This window comes from Acomys minous (genome assembly GCF_964271855.1).
Source record: "Acomys minous genome assembly, chromosome: 13".
Lineage (NCBI taxonomy): Eukaryota > Metazoa > Chordata > Mammalia > Rodentia > Muridae > Acomys > Acomys minous.
Window position 1 is genome coordinate 86,480,536 of NC_140495.1, and position 25,482 is coordinate 86,506,017.

General features: G+C 41.1%; 2 protein-coding genes across 5 annotated transcripts in view; both read left to right on the forward strand.

The window, feature by feature from the left end:
• The window catches only part of LOC311581387 (E3 SUMO-protein ligase RanBP2), a 65,842-nt gene extending 57,320 nt beyond the window's left edge, over positions 1-8,522 (forward strand). For all 3 annotated transcript variants that reach the window (XM_084753558.1, XM_084753556.1, XM_084753557.1), the window contains 5 exons: positions 906-1,007; positions 3,048-3,193; positions 5,859-6,132; positions 6,246-6,580; positions 7,287-8,522. In XM_084753558.1, the coding sequence (XP_084609684.1) occupies positions 906-1,007; positions 3,048-3,193; positions 5,859-6,132; positions 6,246-6,580; positions 7,287-7,592 (1,163 nt within the window). In that variant the 3' untranslated portion in view covers positions 7,593-8,522. The remainder of the gene's footprint in view (positions 1-905; positions 1,008-3,047; positions 3,194-5,858; positions 6,133-6,245; positions 6,581-7,286) is intronic.
• Positions 8,523-10,255: 1,733 nt separating this feature from the next.
• Positions 10,256-25,482, forward strand: part of CCDC138 (coiled-coil domain containing 138) — a 59,981-nt gene continuing 44,754 nt past the window's right edge. The window contains exons 1-5 of one of the 2 annotated variants that reach the window (XM_084753571.1): positions 10,256-10,414; positions 11,872-11,929; positions 15,707-15,827; positions 18,694-18,821; positions 23,067-23,248. In XM_084753571.1, the coding sequence (XP_084609697.1) occupies positions 10,322-10,414; positions 11,872-11,929; positions 15,707-15,827; positions 18,694-18,821; positions 23,067-23,248 (582 nt within the window). In that variant the 5' untranslated portion in view covers positions 10,256-10,321. The remainder of the gene's footprint in view (positions 10,415-11,871; positions 11,930-15,706; positions 15,828-18,693; positions 18,822-23,066; positions 23,249-25,482) is intronic. The other variant, XM_084753572.1, reaches the window with a different exon arrangement.

A 25,482-nucleotide genomic window follows, 5' to 3' on the forward strand; every position in this document is an offset into this window, starting at 1 on the left:
TATTTCTTTATATATGGACATTAGGTACATTACCCTTTTCCCCTCCTCCAGAAATAAGTCCCAACATAGACCACAAATAGTACATTCATGGCCACATCTATCTGAGTATACTGGGACAAAAAAGTAACTACACAACTAAAACCTCTGCATTTTCAGATAAAATTAGGTAGGCCAAAGCAATTTCAGAGATCATGAAACGATGCAGGAAAAGATTCAGACAAAGGCTTCAGACTTCAGAACAGCAAGTGTAAGAGCTTACTTATAGTAAAGAACACAGTTTAGAAGTGTCTACTGCTCTTGCAGAGGACTTGAGCTCTCAGTGTCCAGCACCCAAGCTAGGCCCATAAGTCCAGTCCTCTCTCTGGCTTTTTGGGAGCCTGCACTCATGGACATCTACCTACACACAGGCACATAAATTCATAATTAAAAATAATAAATCTTTTTAAATGCTCAGTACAGATCCCCCCACCTACCCCCTGAGGTCTTGCCTTTGACTTGTTTGAGGGTGCAAGAACCTTGGTAAAACAGAAACCGTGTAGTCCCATAATGTAGCTTAGTGTGGACAGCTTTACAGCTCAGTGTATTTTTAAATGAATTTGGTTTAAGTTTAGGATTCTTTCATTGGGAATAGTACTTTTCAACTTAATGTTACTGAATAACCTTGAACTTGAATGTATTTTGTAACTTAGAATGTAGTTTATAAAACAAAAAACAAACCCAGAAATGTGGGTTGAATTTGAAGGCATTTTAGAAGAGTAAATATTAAGTTTAAAGATGTAGTTTATTACCTCACCTCACCTGGAGTACTGAATCATGTTCCTTTAAGTCCTGGATCCTGGGGAAGGTTTTGATGTATTGTCTTATCTTAACTTAAATAGGAAATCTTTTTTTTTCTTTTTTGTCAGGGGAAAGCAAGACTATTTTGTTTGGATTTGGAAATGGTACAAGCCTGTCATTTGCAGATTTGGCTTCAAGTAATTCTGGAGATTTTGCTTTTGGTCCTAAAGGTAAGATGAAGAGGAAAGCTATTAATGATCATGTCAGCCAAGTGTAACTGAAAAGGTCCCTTCCATATCACGACTATAAGTAGAATGGCTCTGTCCTTGGTTTGTGTAGTGTTTTAGTAATTAGGATTTCACTGATGATAATAGCTATAAGGATTTTCTCTCTACTTAGTTTAAATCAGTGCTAATAGACCTTGCTTTCCTCATATACGTGTGTATTTTTCAGTTTTGGAATAATCCTGACTTGGATAGTATTGTACCTTTCTTAAATTTGATTTGTTAGTATTACCACATGCATGCAGTGCCCTTGGAGGACAAATCCTTTGGAACTGGAGTCACAGATGGTTGTGAGCTGCCATGTGGTGCTATTTGTTTCAAGGTGTTTTGTTTTGTTTTGTTTTTATTTAATTTTTTTTATTTTTTGAGACAAGATCTCTCTGTGTTAGCCTTGGCTGTCCTGGACTTTCTTTGTAGACCAGGCTGGCCTCGAACTCACAGCGGTCCGCCTGCCTCTGCCTCCCGAGTGCTGGGATTACAGACGTGCGCCACCACGCCCAGCTTGTTTCAAGTTTTATTGGCATTAGATTTCATTATATTTACTCATAAGCTCTTTTATATTGTACAGATAGCACAATTTAAATTATTGTATAAGATGTTTGGAGAATAAATTTAGAATGCTCAAATAAAACAATTTAAAATTTTAGTTCTGTTCATGTATTTATACATTTTTCAGGTCATGCTACTTATAGAAACACTTTAAGCTTTTAGAAATGATAGGACTGGGTAGTGGTATGCACGCCTTTAATCCCAGGACTTGTGAAGCAGAGGCAGGCAGATCTCTGTGGGTTCTGTAGACCAGCCTGGTCTACAGAAAAGTTTCAGCATGGCCACGGCTACAGAGTAAAACCCTGTCTTGTGAAACAAAAATGAGAAGAAGAAGAAAATATATTCTTTATGACAGCCAGAGCTGTAGGAGAAACCCTATCTCAAAAAACTCAAAGAAAAGTAAAAAGGATAAAAGAAATGATTGATAGAAATTCATAGTTTAGTCAGGTGTGGTGGCACATGCCTTTAGTCCCAGCACTGAGGGCTACACAGGGAAACACTGTCTCAGAATTTGGCCACCCCCCAAAGAAATCATAGTTTTATTTAAGCCAATTTATTGTTTTCTGGGACAGGGTCTTAATAGGTCTCCATAGCTGGGCTGGGACTCACAAAGATCTGTTTCTGCTTCCTGAGTGCTGGAATTAAAGGTGGTAACAAGCGCTTAAACTTTTGTTTTAACATATTTAATAGGTTGGAATTTAAAAAATGGGTAGTGAGTAAATATACCAGTATAGTAGGTATAATTATCTACTTTTTTTAAAAAGGCCAAATGAAAACTGATAGTGACTGCTTATTACCCTGTATATTCAAAGTATTTTGGTAGTATTATATACTGTGAGTATAGTACAGTGTGAGGTAGAACTTAAATATTAGGTGAGCTTTGTCTCAGTAAATCTTACCACTGCATCCTCTCTTCATGAGCTCTTTCCATGTTTTGTTAAGATAAAAAGTCACTTTTTTTGCACTTCCCTTTTCAAAGCAGATTTTGGTTTTATCTGCTCTCCATTTTGTTTATATATATATTTTTTCTTCAATGTATTGTTTTGTTGAATCCTTACTTTAGTTCCCTCTACGCTTTTTTTCTTTTTTCTTTTTTGGTGGTCTGGCTGTCCTAGAACTTACTGTATAGATCAAGCTGGCCTTGAACTCACAGGGATTTACCTGCCTCTGCTTCCTGGGTGTGGGGATTAAAGGCATGGGCCACTCTGTCTGGTAATTTCTTTTTTAAAATAGTATTTTATCTTATAAATATATTGCCATCGATTGTGTTCCACAATTGTTGAAATGGCCAGAATGATGCTGCTTTAAACACCTCACATAGGCTTGATGACATTGTTGAAAACTAGATGTACTAATGAAATAATTGAAAAGTAATGCAAACACCTTTTTAATAAAAATTTAGAATTCACTGTTTAAATAGCCTGATTTATTTATCAGATAAAAATTTCCAGTGGGCAAATACTGGAGCAGCAGTGTTTGGAACACAGTCAGCAGGTAAAAGTGGTGAAGATGAGGATGGCAGTGATGAAGAAGTAGTTCATAATGAGGACATTCATTTTGAGCCCATAGTCTCATTACCAGAGGTAAGTACCAGGGGTAAACATTTTACTCCTGACTTAAGTATAAAAATATGCTGTGAGTTGATTTTAAAAAAAAAAAAATACTGCTACTACGTATTTTCCCCAGAACAGTCAGTTAAACATTATGTTCTGTTTGTTAGATTTCCAGACGTTTTGTTTTGGTCTGGTTTGGTTTTGGTTTTTGGTTTTTCGAGACAGGATTTCTCTGTGCAGCCTTGGCTGCCCTAGAACTCTCTTTGTAGACCAGGCTGGCTTCAAACTCACAGTGATCCATTTGCCTCTGCCTCCCTGAGTGCTGGGATTAAAGGTGTATGCTGCCACACCTGCCCTGATTTCCAGACTTTTAAACAATTATTTATATTATGTATATGAGTCTCTTGCCTGCATGCATGACTGAATACCATGTGTCCTGATGGAGTCATATCCCCTTGGTTGGGAGTTAGATACAGATGAGTTACAGATGGTTATAAGCTGTCATATGGGTGCTGGGAGTTGAACCCAGGTCCTCTGAAAGAACTGTAAGTGCTGTTAACTGCTGAACCATCTCTGTAACCCAGATTTCCAGCCTTTAAGTAGGAATTGTTTTGAATTTTTTTTTGTGTAATTCTGGGGACTGAATTCAGGACCTTGCTCATGTTAGCAAGCATGTTACTACTCAGTGCATGCTCAACTTTGCCCTGTGGTAGTTTTTATGTCAATGCTGCTTGGTAAATTGTTTATATAGTTGTTGGAAAGGGGTGTGTGTGTGTAGAATATGGTACGAGGGAGGGTGGAAGCAAATGAGTATGCATATACCACAGAGAGTATGGGAGAACACAAGCAGGTATGTATATGTATAGTGCTCTGTGGAGGTCAGAGGATAGCTTTCAGGGCTTTCTCAGGATTGTGTGGCAAGCATGTTTATTCATTGGCTATCTTGGTAAGCCATAAGTTTTTTTTGTTATGACATTAGGAGATCATGTTTGTCTTAAAATAATTTAAGGGACAAAATAGAGAAGAATATTGTTTCAAGAAAATTATCATGTCTGTTTTCTGTCTCAATAGTTATTATCATGATTTAAGGATCAGCATTGTGGGCTGGAGAGATGGCTCAGTGGTTAGGAGCACTACCTGCTCTTCCAAAGGTCCTGAGTTCAATTCCCAGAAACCACATGGTGACTCTCAACCATCTATAATGTGATCTGATGCCCTCTTCTGGTGTGCAGGTGTATATGCAGACAGAACATTCTATACATAATAATAAATCATTAAATCTAAAAAAAAAAAAAAAGAATCAGCACTGTTGTCACTGCTGAGGTAGAGTTTGTACTGTTTTTGTTGGTTCCCATGTAGTTGACAGCTGCCTGTAACTCCAGCTTCAGGGGCATCCTTTGGCCTCTGTACGCACTTCCATTCGTGTGCACATACCCATATACAGACACACACATACATAGAATTAAAAATAAAAAACATCTTTAAAAACACCAAGCCAGACAGTGGTGGTGCATGCCTTTACTCCTAGCACTCCGGAGGTACAGGCAGGCACATCTCTGTGAGTTCGAGGTCAGCCTGGTCTATAGAGCGAGTTCCAGGACAGCCAGGGGCCCTGTCTTAAACAAACAAACAAACAATAAAAGGCATGGAGAGATGGCTTAGTGGCTAATTCCCAGTACCCACGTAGTAGCTAACCTGTAACTTCCAAGGGATCTGATACCCTTTTTTGGCCTCAGAGAATGGGCACGTGCACTATATAGATAAACATGCAGGCAAAACAGCCATACACATAAAATAGGTAAGTGTTGCAAAACCAGAAAGAATTAGCACTCTTGGGTAGAGTGTTGTTTTTTTGAGACAGCACATTGTTATATAGCTCTGCTTTGCCTGAAATTCACATGTAGTCCAGACTGGCCTGTTGGCATGGTTTTTGTTTTTAATTTATATTATTTGGGTTCCTCTATCTACCTGCCTTCAAACCCTAATCTCCAACTTGTTTTCTCTTGACCACTTCACAAACTAGCAGTAGCAGAAGCAGAAGCCAGCAGGAGGAACAGCCAAGCCTCCTCTTTGGGGCTCTGATCTTTTTATACTCCTCTAGAGTCCCCAAAATTAAACTATGTTCAGCTGGCAGAATCAGGCCGCTGCTAGAGCCGACATGAGGAAAACAGTTTGTTGCTATGGACAGTCTGAAGCATCTGGGATTAAAACAAAAACATGTTTACATAACATTACCAGGTTTTTAAAGACACCAAAATTCTTACTACACTCAAACCTCAAACCTATGGTAATCTTCTTGCCTTGTAGGCTCTGGAATGCTGGGGTTACTGTACATCCATGCAAAGAGCCTCATTACCTCTGATCTCATGTAGCCCAGGCTGGCTATGACCTCTTGAACTCTTGCTTTTGCTCCCCACGTGTTGGGATTATTGGTGTATATTGTCATGCTTGGCAAGAACCAGAACTTTTGAAAGGTCTTCTGACTTTTAAAGACATTTTATTTTCACAAAGAGAAGTAAAATACTGTACAGTAGGAAAGTATTTAATGATAAATCATGTCTTAACCAAGTCAAATACATTACAAGTCTAGGGTATTTTTAGTTGTCATGATGATGTAAAACCTGTTGGCATTGTTTTAATGGAATTGTTAATAACCAGCTGTTCATGTAATAGCCATTCTCATCTGTTGTCATAGGTAGAAGTGAAATCTGGAGAAGAAGATGAAGAAATTTTGTTCAAAGAGAGAGCCAAACTTTATAGATGGGATAGAGATGTCAGTCAGTGGAAGGAGAGAGGTATTGGAGACATAAAGATTCTTTGGCATACAATGAAGAATTATTACCGGATCCTAATGAGGAGAGATCAGGTTTTTAAAGTGTGTGCAAACCATGTTATTACCAAAGCCATGGAACTGAAACCTTTAAATGTTTCAAATAATGCTTTAGTTTGGACTGCTTCAGATTATGCTGGTGAGTTTCTACCTTTAAATGTCTTTTAATTTTATTGACTTTTCTGAAATCTATAACATCCACATGCTTTGTAAGTTACTTAAATATTAAGGTCCCTCCTCCCATTTTTGCAGATGGAGAAGCAAAAGTAGAACAGCTTGCAGTGAGGTTTAAGACAAAGGAAATGACTGAGAGCTTTAAGAAAAAATTTGAAGAATGTCAACAAAATATATTGAAACTCCAGATTGAACAAGTATCCCTTGCAGCAGAATTATCAAAGGAGACCAATCCTGTGGTGTTCTTTGATGTGTGTGCGGATGGTGAACCTCTAGGACGGATAACCATGGAATTATTTTCAAATATTGTTCCTCAAACTGCTGAGAACTTCAGAGCATTGTGCACTGGAGAGAAGGGCTTTGGTTTCAAGAACTCCTTTTTTCACCGAGTAGTTCCAGATTTTGTTTGCCAAGTAAGTGTCACTATACATAGGTCATGGTTAAGTCTGCTAAGACTGGACCATAACAACTTGGGAAAGTGGTTCATCTTGCCCTCATCCTCATCTTGGGATTTTCAGCTTTCTCATACTATGACTGGCATTGAACTTGACACTCTACTTCTTTTCAAACATTCAGACTAAAAGGCTCCAACATTCTAATGCCTGGTACCTGATAGAAACACAATGAGGAAACCCCCTCCACAAAACAAAACATGAATATCTTAGTTTTCAAATATATATCCCTTTTTGAAATAGAGTTTCTCTATGTTGTATAGCCCCAGCTCTGTTGAATCTCACTCTGTAGACAAGTCTGGCCTCAAACTCACAGAGATCCACCTGCCTCTGCCTTCTGAGTGCTAGGACTAAAGGTGTACACCACCTCTCCCTGGATGTCAAAATGTATTCTTAAAAGAAATAGAGCATTAGCTGGGCCCAGTGGTGCGTACCTGTAATCCCAGCAATCAGGGACACAGAGGCAGGCAGATCTCTCTTGAGTTCGAGGCCAGCCTGATCTGCAGAGTGAGTCCAGGTCAGCCAAGGCTACACAGAGAGACCCTGTCTCAGAAAGAAAGAAAAAAAAAGAACAAAGACCGTTTGTGATTTAATCTGTTATGCTGTTTTCTTTGTGTTTCAATGTTTGAGTCAGTATTAATGGGAAAAAAATTGTTTTTGTTTTCAGGGGGGAGATGTTACCAAATACAATGGAACGGGAGGACAGTCCATTTATGGAGATAAATTTGAAGATGAAAACTTTAATGTGAAACACACTGGCCCAGGCTTACTATCTATGGCCAATTGGGGCCCAAATACCAACAATTCTCAATTTTTTATAACACTGAAGAAAGCAGAACATCTGGACTTTAAGCATGTAGTATTTGGGTTTGTTAAGGATGGCATGGATACTGTGAGAAAGATTGAATCATTTGGTTCTCCTCAAGGGTCTGTTAGTCGAAGAATTGTTATCACAGAATGTGGACAGCTATAAAGTAATTTTTCACAGTGAATTTTATCTATATAAGCAGTTTAATTGATGCTCAATTGTTACAGGCAACATGGTAATTATGTTCACCTTTTGAAGACATGTTTCCAATGTATAAATGTAAAATTGTAGCTTATAGCTGTTGCCACTTTTTAATGTGTAATAATTGATCTTGCATGGTGTGAAATAAAAGTTTAAACACTGGTGTATTTCAGGTGTACTTGTGTTTACGTACTCCTGACATATCTGTATTAGAATGGCTAATACTAATTTTGTTAAAATCAATAGAGCTTCCCAGACTATTGAAGGAATATGATATATGCAATCTTATTTTAATTCCTGTTAAGATATTTGGACTTCCTGCATGGTACTTACCATTGAATAAGGGGACCACAACTCAAGATAATTTTATTTTAGATTTGAAATATATATATGGTAATCTTAACTTACTCGTGTGCTCATTTATGTATAGACTCATTTATGAATGGATAGAGCCACAGAAGATATGAGTTAACCAAAGTGCTCTTCTGTAATTTTTATGCTTCTGTATAGTTAAAAATTAACTTTTAAGTAGGATACTGTCTTTTCTTAAGATACGTAGTGCCCTTTTGAAGACATTAATTTTTACATTTTAAATAAGTTGATCGTTCCCTTAGCTAGCTTTCTGTTTCTGCTTCCTCCTCTCCCATCTTCCTTTCTTCCTTTCCTTTTTTCTTCTTTCCATTCACTTTTCTGTTACCTGTCTCTACTACCTCAAAAACTTCAGCTTGGTCCTGATGATAGAATTGAATTTTTCTCTAGTTCTTGTGATAAAGTATGAATATTTTTAAAAGAGCTATACCATGTTCTTTGGTTAAAGATTTGCTTTATATTAGATTGTTGCAGTACCTTTTTCTGGTGAATTTTGTAGCAGAAATAAAGTGATAATTGATAACAGCCATGACATTTAAAACATTCATTGATTGTGCATCTAAGTTGTCTGTTCCTTTTGTGACGTAAATGTAGAGTGAGATCAGCCAAAGGTCAGCACTCTGAGCTCTAACCTCTCAACATCACGAGTTTGATGAACACTGAAAATATACTTGGATGTGGTTTGTGTTAGTGAGTTAGGTAAACTGTTAAAGGAGGGGATATTCTTACACGTCCACTCACATAGAACATTAACCACCACAGCCAATGCCATATATATCTTTTTTGGATGCCATATTTTTAAAATTTAAGTAAATAGAAATGTCTTTTTAAGACTATGTGGCCAGGCATGGTGGCTCATGCCTTTAATCCCAGCACTTGGGAGGCAGGGGCAGATGGATCGCAGAGTTCGAGGCCAACCTGGTCTACAAAGTGAGTCCAGGACAGCTAAGTCTACACAGAGAAACCCAGTCTCGAAAAACAAAACAACAAAATCATCTGTAGCCCCACATTGCCTTCAACTTGTTTTTTAGTTGATACTGGACTTGAACTCTTGATCTCACTACCTCCACTGGCATTGCAGGCATGTGCCTCTATGCATGGTTGCGAATGATTTTTAAGAGATATTTTATGCTATCATTACAGCTCTTAAAGATCTTTCAAAAACTTGAAAAAATGGCATATTAAACTAATTTTTCCAATATTGGTACTAATAGCAGATGTTTGTAACTTGATAAGTTACCACAGTTTCTGAGCCACCATTTGGGTACTTCTCTGGGAAAAGCAGACAGGGCTCATAATAGCTGAGCTATTCAGCTCTAATAATGAAGCTTAAAAAATAAAATGAGGCATTTTATAAGGTCCTTGATACATTTCAGAAATAGTGTGATTTGTAGTTTAGTCATTGATAGTGATATAAACTGACATTGGTAGATTTTTCTTTTCCAATTAGATTTTCTATGTTTATTAAAATCTTCATAATAAAATCAGTTTACATGGTAGTTTCTTGTTTATTAGCAACAGGTATCCTTTTAAGAAAATTTTTGATAGTTTTCTGTCTACTTGCTAATGTAGCAAGTTAGCAAAGTTAAAAGTAATCCAGAGAATGTAGGGGCTGCCAGTCCACATGTGCACTTACAGAATTTGTCAGCGTAAATGTATGCCAGAGAAAAACTGAACAGGTATGAACTTGTATGGTGATAAGGTTGAACACAATAAGTGCTGTGCGCAGTTGTAGGCCTGGCAAAGAAAGGTTTTGAGTTTTAAACCAACCTGTGGGTACAGAGAAAGTTCTGACTTCATGAGGGAGCCATCCAACTGATTATGACCATGAAGGAAGCTAGTCCCCCTACCTCCATCTTCCATGTCGATCTCAAATGTACCCTGTGGTACTACTACCTACGGAAACAGGCAAAGGCTGCTGCCATGTATGTGCTTAGTGTTCAGACATGTCGTGATTTTTCTGTGGTCCCAAACTTTTGGTGAAGAGGCCTGTGTTTGGGCAAGTTCTAATACACAGCCCCCGGCCCTGGGGAGCACACTGTCTCTCAAGTGTGTAGAAGATATTCGTTCTCCTGCTGGCAAAGCCAGCTCTCTCAAGGGAAGATGGAACCCGCTCTTCACTCCTCAAATCATTTATTGTGGAGAAAGACCAAGAAGATTGAAGAGGCAACCAGGTGCTGGGTTGCAGAGTGCCCTTCTCCCGGTACTCCTCTTCCTATTGGCTTTCGGCAGTCTCGAGGGCGGGGCTGAGCGTCTTGACGTAATGCTTGCCTCGCCGCTGCTGTGAGAGCGGTTCCCCGAGCGACGGCGGCCAGCGGCCCACCATGGAGCGCAGGGTGGTCAAGCCACCCGGGCAGGACTTGATAGTGGAGCGTCTTAAAAGCCGCTACGGCCTGGCGGGAAGCTGCTTCGTGGAGGTGAGGGGAGTGGAAGCCGCGGCAGGCTCTGCTGGGCGGCTGCGGGGCCGGGGGGCGGCGTCTTCAGGGAGGCTCACCGGCGGCGAGCGCCCTCCCTCAGGGAAACCGCCGAGATGGCCGAGGCGTGGCTTTGGTCCTGCTCACCGGTGCTGGCTGTGACTGGAGTGCGTTGGAAGACCGAGTAGTTCCTTCGGAAAAGTTTCTTACTCCGAAATAATTGCAAACTTAGAGAAAAGTTTTGGCCATGTGCATTCTTGTAGCCCTCCCCTAAACGCGCCATTCACCAGGGGAGTCTTGTCATATCTACTGCGGGCCTACACTGAGGCAATTTGCTAATACGATGTGAGAGGTTGGCCATACCCCATCTCAGATGAATGCTGGAAAAACCAATTGCAGTGCTCAGTTTGCATTACAGGCCCATTTTTATTATCACCCTCCTTTGCTAAGAGAGGAGTTTACAGTCCCACTGAGAAGGCTGCTTCACAGCCCAGTATGTTCAGAGTCATTGTATAAAGCACAACGATGTTGTCCTCAGAAAAATCATCTGAGGTTATGGGAACATCACTTACCCTGACTATTCTCCAGAAGTCGAGGAAGGTTGCAGGCATTCCTGTGTTCCTTCCTACATTTGCTGGCATTCCAAAATCCCTTCTTAAGAAACATCAGTATTTCTCAGTGTTCCCATTTCCACGACACAAATTCGTCGTCACATAACCTTAATTGAGATGCCCAACACGTACTTTAGTTTCGTTTTCCTGTGAAGTACCCTCTCTTTTAGAGTCTCATTGATATTTCCCAGGAAATTTAGTATGGCTACAATAATACAGGATAATGCAGAGTTCATACTCAGAGTTCATATCTCAATTACGTCCTTCTGTGCAAAGCTGTTCCTGGTGCAGATACCACCGAGGTTTGAACATTAACATTTTGTTTTGTGTTGCTTTTTTTGTTTTTTGAGACAAGGTTTCTCTGTGTAACAGAGCTCCTCACTCTCCTGAACTTGATTTGTATACCAGGCTGGCCTCAAACTCACAGAAATGTGCCTGCCTCTGTCTCTCAAGGGCTGGGATTGAAGGTGTGCACCACCAAGCCAGGCTTCTTGTTGCCTTTCACCTACAACAGATACCCACACTTAGTTTCTTGTAACATAAATGCTTACTTACACGGGGTCGAAGGCTGGTGTGTCCCAGAGTGTCTCTCAGTTTGTGTAATGGATACCTCCTGATTTGATTCTGGTTTTGTATTTTTGGCCGGAATTTGACATGAGCAGTGTGTGGGCTGCTCTGATGAATCAACAGGTACATGCTGTTTGCTTGTCTAATTAGTGATGCTAATGTTGGTTAGGGTGCCATACCTAGGTTTTTCCATGCTAACCTTTGTAATTTACATGGAATCTATGGAAAAATATTTTAAGAGACTATTTCTTAGTGTTTAAGTGTATCTTTTTTCCTCCCTAGCGTGAGTTTTCAAATTTTGATCATACTAAATATAAAAGAAGAATTCTAACCTCCCCAGGTAAGTCAATAGAATATCTTTTAAAATATTTGATCATCTTTAACAAATTTAATTTGAGATTTTTATAAATATTTAGATTTAGAGTTAGTGTTACTTATTTTTTTATTTAAATTTTTTTAGCCTGGTAATAATTGTGAATTTAGAGGTGAAGATGCCTTTAAGAATTAAATTTAAAGCCAGGAGTGGTGACGCGAGCCTTTAATCCTAGCTCTCAGGAGTCAGAGGGCAGGCAGATCACTGTGAGTTCGAGCCTAGTTTACAAAGTGAGTCCAGGACAGCCAAGGTTACACAGAGAAACCCTGTCTTGAAAATCAAAAAAACAGAACATAGAATTAAATTTAATGAGGGTATTGGTGTGCATGTGTGTGTGTGGTGTTTATAGCCTGCCCCCCGCCCCCGCCTCTCTCTCTGTTGGTTTTTCAAGACAGGATTTCTCTGTGTAGCCTTGGCTGTCCTGGACTCACTTAGTAGACCAGGCTGGCCTCAAACTCACAGCGATCCACCTGCCTCTGCCTCCTGAGTTCTGGGATTAAAGGCTTGGGCCACCACTGCCAGCTTTCATGAATAATTCTTAATGTTAATGGCCTCAATTCCCCAGTAGAAAGACACAGACTAATATTAGATTAGAAAACAGGATATGTTTTTCTTTCTTTCTTTTTTTTTTAAAGATTTATTTATTATTTATACAGTATATGCCTGCATGCCAGAAGAGGGCACTAGACCTCACTATAAATGGTTGTGAGCCACCATGTGGTTGCTGGGAATTGAACTCAGTACCTTTGGAAGAGCAGCCAGTGCTGAGCCATTTCTCCAGCCCCAGGATCTATTTTCTATGGCATCCAAGAATCACACCTCAACATCAAGGTTGACATCACCTCAGTGTAAAAAGATAGGATTTGATCAACTCACACCAGAGAAACTTCTTTTAGTAGATAGAAATTAACAGAGACCCCAACTGGACAATGTGCAGAGAGTGAGAGACTTTGGAGCACCCAGCTTTAAATGGGATGTTGGATCTATGCCAAGACAAGATAGGAAGAGCCAGAGGTGATGGATGACTTTGAGAGAACAGTGTCTTCAGAGACAATAGGACTGACGCACATACGAACTCAAGAGACTCAGGCAGCACACGTGAATCCTGCACAGTTCAGACCAGATGGGTTATCAGCATAAGGGGGGGGGAAGGACATGGGGTGCCACCCCTACCCAAGAACCATCTGCAACTGATATGTGCTGTCAAAGGGAAACCCGTTTTCTCCAGTGGATATCACGGGTATGTCATCCATACTTTAGGAAGTTGGCCAACACAAAATTAACCCTGGTATTTTTGTGGCCTTTTTGTTTCATTTTGCTTGCTTTTTTTGGGGGGGGGGTTTGTTTTGTTTTTGTTTGGTTTTTTTGTTGTTGTTTTTTTGTTTGTTTTTTAAAGAGAAAAGGTTCAGTGCATAGGGAAATGGGGAAGATCTGGGAAGAAGTGGAGGAGGGGAAATATCAAAATATATTGCATGGAAAATGTTTTTTAATTAAAGAAATGAATGATGGGCTACAGTAATGGTCCTATGGGCTACAGTAATGGTCCTATGGCTAAGACTGCATCCTGGATCCTAAAGAGATGGCTCAGTGCACTGGCTGCTCTTGCAGAGGTTTGATTCCCTGCATCTACATGACAACTCCAAACCTGTTTCTTTTTTTAAGATTTATTTATTTATTATATATACAACATTCTGCCTACATGTGTGCCTGACCCCCAGGAGAGGGAAATAGATCTCATTACAGATGGTTGTGAGCCACTATGTGGCTGCTGGGAATTGAACTCAGGACTTCGGGAAGAGCAGCCAGTGCTCTTAACCTCTGAGCCATCTCTCCAGCCCCAACTCCAAACCTTTTATAACTCCAGATCCAGGGGATCCAATACCCTGTTCTGGCCTCTGCCAGACACTGTGGAGGGAAACTGTGCAGGGAAATACTCATCCACATAAAATAAAATTTTTTAAAAAAAAATGAAGAAAGAAAGAAAGAAAGAAAGAAAGAAAGAAAGAAAAGGCACACTGCATTCCAGAGGACCTAAGTTTGGTTCCCAGCACCCATGAAAGTTCATAACCACCTATAACTTCAGTGTTAGGGGAAAGGAGATCTAACACCCTGTGCTGGCCTCTGTGGGCACCCCCACACTTAAGGTATACACACACACACACACACACACACACACACACACACACACACACACACGCATGCACATACACATACATACACATAAAAAATAAATCTATAGAAATGATTGGCAGTTAATAACTCATATATACTTAATTTCTGTATCAGATGTGGGGTTGTTTATGACTAGCACTGACAAGGAGGACTTGTATAACCTGCTCTGTGCCTTACTTGTCTCTAACCTTCTGAACCCCAGCTTCTGAAGGGTTCAACTCTTTACATTAAAAGATTAAATAAATATTTAGATTTTTTAAAAGTTTATCAAATGATTTATTAAGTTATTTCACTTTTTTTCCCCTCTAAGCTTCTTACACCTTGAAATTGTACCAGTTAAAAGAATTGAAACAGAGGCTTGTTACACAGCCTGGAGTCCTAGTTTACTTTGTGTTGCTGATAAGACAGGTTACCAAAAGCAACTTGGGAAGAGAATGGTTTACTTCAGCTTAAGTAAACCATCAGTTTAAGTAAATGCCCAATAGACATGCCCACAGGCTAATCTGATGAAGGCAGTCTTCCAAGTGAGACTTCCTCAGAGAACTCTATGCTGAGTGCAATTGACTCCTGAAGCAAACAGAGAGACACAGGCTGGCCTCTAACTTCCTGTCCCAGTCTCCAGAGTGCTATTTTGAATTTTTGAAATGTAAATAATTTATGGATGCTTGCTGTGGTGGCACAATTGTGGTTTGAATAAAAATGCACCCCTAGGCCCACAGGGTGTGGCACTATTAGAAGGTGTGGTCTTGTTGGAGAATGTGTGTCACTGCAGGGTAGGCTTTCCAATCTCAGAAGCTCAAGCTAAGCCTAGTGTCTCACTGTCTCTTCCTGCTGCCTATGGGTCCAGGTGTAGAACTTTCACCTACCACTCCAGCAGTGTTTGCCTGCGTGCTGCCATGCTTTCTACCATGACACAATAGACTAAACCTCTGAACTGTAAGCCATTCCCAGTAAGTGCTTTCCTTTATAGGAGTTGCTGTGTGCCACACGCCTTTAATCCCAGCACTCTGGAGGCAGAGGTAGGCAGATCTCTGTGAGTTTGAGGTTTGCCTGGACTACAGAGCGAGTTTCAGGACAGCTAAAGCTACACAGAGAGACCCTCTCAAAAAACAAAAAACAAAAAGAATTGCTGTGATCCTGGCATCTCATCACAGTAAAAAAAAAAAAAAAGCCGTAAGTAAGCTATTTTATTTTTATTTGCAGTGAGGGTCTCCATCCCCACACTGGATTTGTATTTGGATAGAGGCTTACAGTTTTTAAAAACAGATGCTTGAGGACCATATTAGGAGAAAAAAGGATATATTCTGATTTCCAGGTAATATACCTGGTTCACATCGGTTCTCTGGTCTTTAGGGTCCTAGCATGTACAATAGACTTAAATTAAAAGCACCTATTCTTTTTACAAATAAGTCTAGTAAGGATGGGAATCACTGTGCAATCAGAAAAGTACAATATAAGTATGAAATTCTAAGTCAGGCAGTGATTTTGGTGTCCTGCTTTGAGGAGGCTAGAATGAGATCACTAGTATCTGATGTCTTCGTGTAACTTTTTTTTTTCTCTTTTAATTGACAGATGGTTTGGACACTTACTGCTCTGGAGATAAAATTGGTTCATCACTGAGATGTTACTCTGATGAAAGGAAGCATTCTACAACACCGTTTTGCAGTTCCTTCAAACACTTAAATGTGAACTGGTAATGCATTCAGAATAGATACTGTTACTGTCCCCTTAGCATCTCCAGAAACAGCCGTGGAAGAGAGAGAGAGAGAGAGAGAGAGAGAGAGAGAGAGAGAGAGAGAGAGAGAGAGAGAGTGTGTGTGTGTGTCTGTGTGTCTGTGTGTCTGTGTGTTTCTTGAGAGGACGTAAAAGCAGTCTGCATCCTGATGTTGAAGAGCCGAGCCCACTTTATTATTCTGCTTTATGTACATGTGCTTTGCCTGCCTGTGTCTGTGCACCCCTTGTGTGCCTGTGTGCCTGGAGGCCAGAAGAGGATATTTGATTTCCTGAATCTGCAGCTATAGACATTTGTGAATCACTGTGTGGTGCTAAGAACCAAGCCCAATCCTCTGCAGGAGTAGCCAGTGCTCTTAAGCTCCACTCTACCCCTATTTATTCTTTATTGCATTTATTTATTTATTTTGCATGTGTGAGTGGGGATGGTGCAGGCATGTGCCAAGGCAGATGTGGAGGCCAGCGCACAACTGCAGGAGGTAGTTCTCTGCTTCCAACGGTTAGATCCCAGGTATCAAACTCGGGTTCTCAGACTTGGCATCAAGTGCCTTTACCCACTGAGCCATCCCTCCTGTCCTCAGTTGTTGTTTTTTAATATCAGTCACCTGCACAGCACTTTAGCAGGCACTTGATTTTTTAAAAAAAATATGTACTTATTTTTATGCAATGTAATTTATTTTTATCTGCATGTACACCTGCAGGCCAGAAGAAGGCATCAGATCACATTACAGATGGTTGTGAGCCACCATGTGGCTGCTGGGAATTGAGCTTGGGCCCTCTGGAAGAGCAGCCAGTGCTCTTAACCATTGAGCCATCTCTCCAGCCCCCTGGCTTCAGTTATTAAGTAGTTAATTTTTTTAAAAAAGACATTTGTTTTATGTGTGTAAATGTTTTGTCTGCATGTAAGTATATGTACCATGTGCATATCTGATGCTCTTGGAAGAAAAGGTCATCAGATTTGCTGGAATTGGAATTACAGATGTTATGAGCCACCATATGGTTCTGTGAACTGAACCCGGGCCCTCTGCAAGGTCAACAAGTACTCTGAACTGTTGTACCATATCTCCATCCCCCTTTAACACTTAAACAGATTTATTTATTTTACTTTATGCATATGAATGTTTTGCATGCATGTCTGTGTATCATGTATATGCTTGTTTTCAATGCTGTCTTAAATATACTTCAACTCAATACCTCCCCCCCCCCACTTCTGTTTACTGCCTAGTATCTGGTTTCTTGTTCCACCTCTGGACCTAGGGTTAACTTTATTTAATCCTGTGTACAGAAAGCTCTTGGATTAAAGGTGGGTGTTAAGTCTGAGCCACACCAAACAAGAAACAGGTTTTTATAGTTCATAGTCTTGGGATTCACAACAGGATCAAATACCCTGCAACACTGCTTCCTACCTCTTCCTTTATCTGTATGCCTCTGCACCTACTCTCCGTTTAAACCTCTCTCTACGTTTTTGGTACATTTATTCTACTACCTTCTTCCAGTGCCACCAGTTTTATAAATCTGGGTACAATTCCAAATTACAATGTGAACATTTTTTAATCTGAAGACTTTGTTTTCATAATTCAGTTGGTGTGTGTGTGAATTCTTAGTCATAATCTAGTCTACAAGCATGCTGTCCTGCCAGTAGATACAGGTCACAAATAACTATTTAGTACTTTAAAAGAGGCTGGTCTGAAAAGAGATATGCTATAAATATAAAGCTCACCAAGATATTTCAAAGATATAGCATGGTCAAGATAATGTAAACCCTTTTTATGTTAGTCTATTTTTGTCACTGTCACAAAATCCCTGACATAAACAAAGGGAGAGGGTTTATTTTTGCTCCTGGCTTTAGATTTATAGTCCAAGATTGCTGGCTGCCATATTTCTGGGCTTATGTAGGTACAGAATGTCATGACGGAAGGTGTGGTAGAGCAGAGCTGTCCACGTTATGGCTGCTGGGAAAGAGTCAAGATAAATCTTTAAGAAATGCATTCTTAGTGATGTGGGGCCTTTTTCCAGCCAGGCCCATTTCCTAACAGCTCATTTAGTATGATGGAATAATTAGTGGGTTAACCTATTAATGAAACTAGCACACTTGTAAACCCATCATCCAGGGACTCAGAGAGCAACATTGGCGCCTATTAGGAGTACTTTACACACAGCCACAACAAACTCTGTGTCTTACATTCATTCTCTGGTGAAGAGACATTTTATATGTACTATGGTAAGTAAAAAGCACTGTGAAAGTCTTGCCTCTTTTTCTTTTTAATAGGCTACCATGGCTAGCAAGGTGGCTCTGAGGTTAGGAGCACTGGCCACTCTTCAAAGACCCAGTGCCCATGTGGCAGCTCACTCACCTCCGTCTCTAATCAAACACCCTCACACAGACATAGATTTTTTAAAAAAATTTTAATATACTACCAGAGGAATGATCAAATGTGGCTGTAATTTACATTATGTTCCTTGTGAGCAGTGTTGCCCTGAGGTAACCTCAGAATATGGGTTCTGTTCTGGTTCATAGGCTAACTGGTAATTATCCTTGTCAGACTGTAGAAAACAATGCCCGTTGAGTCTGAATAACTGGGTTTTGGAAGTGTGTGGTAGCCACAGAGCATACTAAAGCTTTTAAATGTGCAGAAAATGCTGAAAGACACTTGTAGTGGACTTTCAGGATTTTAAACTTAGACTGTACATTTTGCATCCATTTTTTTTTCATTTAAAAGTGATTTTAATGTTTTCCTCACTTGTGGTGTTACTATCTGAAAAGCAGTTTTCCTTTTTGTCAGTTGTTGTAGTGAACTTCCAGATTTCTGATATATGTATTGTTAAAGCCTAGATGATGACCTGGATTCTTCTCATGACTTAACAAGATGGGAAACAGAAAAAGAATTAATCGAAGATGATCATAGAGATGGTGCCTCCAAAATAACAAAGCAGTCTTTCAAAGAAACAGAAAAAGGTAAGAGAAACACTCATGAGTAATAATTTGATATGTAGAGAAAATCATGCTTACCTCATAGTAGTAACTGCTCCTCATCAATGTATATATTTGTGTTCTCCCATTCTCAAAACCTACCCAAATAAGCTCATGATTAATTTTATGGTGCCTTTGGTTCTTTTCCGTGTTTCCCTTTGTGGAAAGGGCTTCTGAGAGTTTGCCCAGTCTTGATGTTTTGAGAAAGCACTGAGAATTGCTAAGGCTGGCTTGCCTGCCACTCAGTAGCAAGGCCTCTCTGTCTACCTGAATGTATCTCATAGTTTCCTCAGGATCTTAGGGAAAGTGGAAACCAGAAGTGGTATCTGTTCACTGACCCTTGGCTCCAAGAGTTGGAGCACACTGACGCCCCGCTGAAGCCTTGGGCACGTCCACACTGTCTACAGTTGAAGCACACTGACACCCGCTGAAGCCCTGGGCACACGCTGTCTACAGTTGGAGCACACTGACACCCGCTGAAGCCCTGGGCACACGCTATCTACAGTTGGAGCACACTGACACCCCACTGAAGCCCTGGGCACACGCTGTCTATAGTTGGAGCACGCTGACACCCCACTGAAGCCCTGGGCACACGCTGTCTACAGTTGGAGCACACTGACACCCGCTGAAGCCCTGGGCACACGCTATCTACAGTTGGAGCACACTGATGCCCGCTGAAGCCCTGGGCACACGCTGTCTACAGTTGGAGCACACTGACGCCCGCTGAAGCCCTGGGCACACGCTGTCTACAGTTGGAGCACACTGACGCCCGCTGAAGCCCTGGGCACACACTGTCTACAGTTGGAGCACACTGACACCCGCTGAAGCCCTGGGCACACGCTGTCCACTTTCCTTTTGCCTTCCTTGCCTCCCTTATCCCTTTTGTTATATTGGTTTCAGCATCTGAAGATGATAAAACTTGATTCAGCCTGGACTTGTGTTTCCCATTAGGTGACCAGTTTTTCTACTGAAAATGTAAGAGAAGTTTATTTTAAGAAGTTGTATGTAGCCGGGTATGGTGGCACACATTTAATCCCAGCACTCCAGATGCAGAGGCAGTCAGATCTCTGTGAGTTTAAGACCAGCCTGATTTACCAAGCAAGTCCAGGACTACAAGAGAAACCCTGTCTCAAAAAACAACAACAACAACAACAAAAAACCCCCCAAAAAAAAACCAAAACAAAAAGGAAGTTGAATGTATTTGAAAGTTGAAATGTGTGTGTGTGTGTGTGTGTGTGTGTGTGTGTGTGTGTGTGTGTATATATATATATATATATATATATAGAGAGAGAGAGAGAGAGAGAGAGAGAGAGAGCACACGCCTAGGTGACTGGTTGGTTAGGTCCCTAGATGGGATTTTCACTCATTTCTTTATTTGAGTAATGAAACTTGTTTGCATTTTAAAATTTCACTTTATTACATTGTTTCCAGTTATGTTCTTACTTGGTAGCTCAGACTGACCTTGAGTTTGGGATGCCTTTGCCTCAGTCAGTTGCTGGGATTATGGGTTTATACTACTGTTGGAAGGACCCTGCTGTTCTGCGTTGCACTCCTCCTGGATAGCCATTCTGAGCTCAGCATTAGGTGCAGGACTCCCTCTCCCCAGCAGGGCCTCGGCTCTCTGCCTGACTCCATCTGGAGAGTGTCTTTAGCTATAGATGCCCCTAACCACACGTGGTATATGACCCTTGACACAGCTCCTGCTAGCTCTCCCCTCCCTGCGCCTATAGGATAAGTAGGTACTGTGTTCCCATCCATAGGATAGGAGTGTGCTGCCAGCTGCAAAACAAGCATCCTTAAAGTGCCTCGTTTCAACCATATGAACACCTGTCCCAGAAGCCCCACCCACTCCCCAAGGACTACATAGGCTTTGTTCTCCCTGAGTAAAGTTGAACTAGCTCCTGAAGTGGTTCCCAGAGTGTTCCAACTCTGTCGTGGTCGCAGCCTTCCAAGCTCTGCACCTCACCTTCTGCTCCTCCTGCCATGGTGGGCTGGTGGCCAACAGCCCCCCAGGAAAGAGGAGAACCACATATCACCTGGAAATCAGTAGGATATTTTGTTTTTGTTTTTTTGAAAAAGGGTCTTTCTATGTAGTCTTGGCTGTCCTGGAGCTCACGTTGTAGACCAGGCTGGCCTCAAACTTACAGAGATCTTCCTGCCTCTGGCTCCTGAGAGTATATTAGTATTTTTTATTTTGGTTGTTGCAATGGTCTCTCCAGGATGAGGGAGTATAAGGAAAGATCTTGAGTTCTGAAGGCCACTGTGACAGAGAATTTGTTTTCTGATGTTTGTGCTCCGCTTATTATATGAGTTTTTATTGGCATATATTCTTTATGGCACTGGCTTTCATAAAAAGTCTTTGATACAGCTATGTAATGAACTTAGAGCATAGCTCCCCATTTTACTGGTCAACTTCCTGTTAATCCCGTTTGTCTCTAGAAAGTTTTGCTTCTCTCTCCATGTTGTATATACATTCGTGACTTTTTGTGTCTAATTTTTGTTTGCTTGTTTTGAGATGGGGCCTTTCTATGGAGCCCTGGTTGTACTAAAACTCTCGTAGACAAGTCTGGCCTTGAACTCAAAGAAATTTGCTTTGCCTCTACCTCCCAAGAGGGATTAAAGATGCCTCTCACCATGCCCAGTTTATGTGTCTTTTATTAGTTTTATTTTTTATTCTTTTGGGTTTTTTTTGTTTTTTTTTAGACAGTGTTTCACTATGCAGCCTTGGCTGTCCTGGAACTTGCTCTGTAGACCAGGCTAGCCTTGAACTCAGAGATCTACCTGCCTCTGCCTCCCCGAGTACTGGGAGTACAGGTGTGTGCCACCACGCCTGGCTCATTAGTTATGTTGTTGTTGTTGTTGAAAGATAACTAAGTTGGTCTTGAGATTAGTGCTGTAGCAAACATATATGCACAAGTATCTGTGGTACATTAACTTAGAGTCCTTAACCGGAAGTGATATGACTGTCATAAGAGTCTAAAGAGCCTAAATTGATTTTTCTTAGAGGATGGACTGATTTGTATTTTACAAGCACACACACGCGCGCACGTTTACTTTTTTAAAAAATTTATGTGTGTGACTGTTTTGCCTGTGTGGTTGTGTGTGCACCATGTGAGTGCCTGGTGTCTGCAGAGGTCAGAAGAGGGCATTGGGGGCCTGGAGAGATGGCTCAGTGGTTAAGAGCACTGACTGCTCTTCCACAGGTCCTGAGTTCAATTCCCAGCAACTACATGGTGGCTTATAACCATCTATAATGTGATCTGGTGCCCTCTTCTGGCCTGCAGGTGTACATGGAGGCAGAGCACTGTATACATAATAAATAAATAAATATTAAAAAAAAAAAAAAAAAAAAGAAGAGGGCATTGGATCCCTGGAACTGGAATTATGGATGTTTGTAGCTTAGAATCATCTGAACCTGGATCTTCTGTAAGAACAGCAAGTACTCTTAGCTGAGCCATCTCTCTAGCCCCAAGGATTTACTTTTTGCAAGAAAGCATTTTATACTCTATAAGGGGAAAGAATGTTTTGGTATATACAGTATAGGAATCAGAAGCAAGTGAAACTTATCTGCTGCTAACAATTTGTCATTGTTACTAAAGTTGAACTTGTACATAGATCCTAAAAGCCAGCAATTTTGCTATAGTGTGTGTGTGTGTGTGTGTGTGTGTGTGTGTGTGTGTGTGTGTATCCCAGAGAAATTACTGAACATGTGTGGCAGGAGCCAGAGGCATGACTATGTAAAATAGGGTAAGTCGTAAAGATGTGTGAGCCCGCCGTTCTGCAGGCGGCAGCGGTAGATTTCAGAGAACATGTTAGTGTTTACAGGAAGGGTTTACAGAGTACACTTAGGGGTTTTGACAGAGTAGGCAGAGGAAACTGAAAAGTAAAGGCAGTGACAAGCACTGTAATTGACCTGGTAGTTAATTTGGTTTTAGGAGGTAAACATGATTAGGAGTTTCTGAGGTAACATTCCGTATCTTGGCCTGGGCTAGTTAATGAATGAATGCTTTCATTCACATTATAGTTAAGTTTGAAACAATTTCAGATTTACCAGAAACATTGCACAAAGTACAGACAAATTCATTTATACACCTTATCCAAATCTTATGTTACATTTTACTGGTTTTTGCTATATCATTCTTTACACATTTTTTAAACAATACTGTAATCTTTATTTAAAGTAATTCTTTCTGAAGATTCTCTGTCTGATAAAATTTAAAACTTTTGCAGATGTTCTGCCAACTAACATGGCCTCATCAAGACTTCAGACTGAATGTTGCAGTGATTCCATTGACTCTTCTCTGAAACATGCCATTTATCCAAAACCCAAAGTGTCAAAGAAGCAGGGTCTGCGTCCACATGAAATAAATCAAATATATGATGAGTTGTTTCATATACATCTGAAACTGCAGGTAAAAGCCAAATGCTGAACTGAGGATTCAGAAATATTTGTGCTCTAAGACTATTTGCAAAACTTCACTGTAAGGACTTTTATTGGAACTGTACATAAACAGGTCAAGGCAGGTCAGAAGAGGCGGACTTAACTTACAGGAACGGTTAAATAGGATATGTAGTGGCTAAGAGAAAAGGCAAAGTAGGGGTAGTTTGCTGGTAGGTGTGGTTTAGATTTTAGACTGTCTTATGTTTATTTTCAACCTGCGGGATCCCTAAGATAGAAAACAAAAAGTGCTGCTGTCAGGTGTGTTGTTGAAGACATGGTAAAGTCATTACAGCAGTGCGCCTGTGTGAGGTGTGTTGTTGAAGACATGGTAAAGTCATTACAGCAGTGCGCCTGTGTGAGGTGTGTTGTTGAAGACATGGTAAAGTCATTACAGCAGTGCGCCTGTGCGTAAGAAGTCATCTGCGGGGCTTCTGTCTCAGGGTGCTGTGTGCTTATCAAGTGTCTAGACATGATAAAGTCATTACAGCAGTGCGCCTGTGCGTAAGAAGTCATCTGTGGGGCTTCTGTCTCGGGGTGCTGTGTGCTCATCAAGTGTCTAGACAGGAAGCATGAGTTTGTTCCCTGCAGTCTGTGTGGCTCTTTCCAGTGGAAGCTGTCCTATACAACCAGGAAGTAGCTAAAGCATTTTATTTACTAAAGAGGTTTTTAAGCCAGGCATGGTGGCACACGCCTTTAATCCCAGCAGAGGCAGAGGCAGGCAGATTGCAGTGAGTTCGAGGCCAGCCTGATCTACGAAGTGAGTCTAGGACAGCCAAGGCTACACAGAGAAACCCTGTCTCAAAAAACAAACAAAAAGGAAGAGGTTTTTAAATAAGTGTCTCATCTTGTCAAAATAACTGAAACAATGATTTAAGAACAAGATTATAGCTGGGTGGTGGTGACACATACCTTTAATCCCAGCACTCAGGAGGCAGAGGCAGGCGGATCTCTGTGAGTTCAAGTCCAACCTGGTCTACAAAGAAAGTTCTAGTACAGCCAGGGCTACACAAAGAAACCCTATCTTGAAAAACCAAAAACAACAACAACAATAAAAGAGGATATTGTTTTTAGCCTAAATCACCCAAAAATATTTTGGGAAAGAATGAATCTGGTCTTGAACTGGAGATAGAATTTAGAGAGGAGAGCAGTGAGAGTGACATTCTGGTACAAAATCATTAACCAGATGGGATGGCTTACACCTTAAGCCCTGCCCTCAGGACAGAGGAAAGGAGATTTCGGTGAGTTCAAAACCAGCCTAGTCTACACAATGAGTTTCAGGCCAGTCAGGACTACATAGTGGGACCCTGCCCCAGAATGAACTCTGATGGTGTTCAAGGCCCATGCTGCAGCAGAGGGCCGTGCTGATGTCTGTGGTCTGCACAGCCACGGGACAACATGCCAAGGCTGAAGACCATGTGGATGTCTATGGTCTGTGCTGTTCCAGATGCCATGTGGAAGTCCATGACCCATGCTCCCGCCCACTGTAAAGGGCAAGGAAGCTTCTGCAGTGGGATTGGTGACTGCAGACTCACAGTTGAGAAAGAGGGACATAGAAGGCTCCTGTGACAACCCATACCCCTACCCCTAGACAGATAGTCATTGAAGAGAACTCTTAAAAATTGTAACAGGAAGCTGGGCGGTGATGGCATGCTCCTTTAGTCCCAGTACCCAGGAGGCAGAGGCAGGCAGATCTCTGTGAGTTCAAGGCCAGCCTGGTCAAGAGAGTGAGTTCCAGGACAGAGAAACCCTGTCTTGAAAAACAAAACAAAACCAAAAATGGAATTGTGATATGGATGCTGACATGTAGCTCTCCCTGGTTGATGGCTTCTGGTGGGGGTACAGGTGAGGAGAGACTCAGTGTTGGGGTACAGGTGAGGAAAGACTCAGTGTTCTTTAAGGGGCTAGCCACTGGGAGTTTGACCATACTGCAGTGAGTGTATAGATAACACAAATTATTTCTTCCTTCTCCTCCTCCTCTTCTTCTTTCCCCTCCTCCTTCTCTTGTTCCTCCTCCTCCCCCCTTTCTTTTTGGGGGAGGAAGTCGCAAGGGTGGGCAGTGAGCCCTAGGAAGCCTATGAAGTGAATGTGATTGGGGTGCATGGTGTGAAATTCCCAAATAGTCAATAAAAATATCATGTTGAGAGAAAAAAAAAAAAAAAAAAAGAACAAAGGCAATGCTTACGAGAAAAGGTTGTTAGGTTGTGG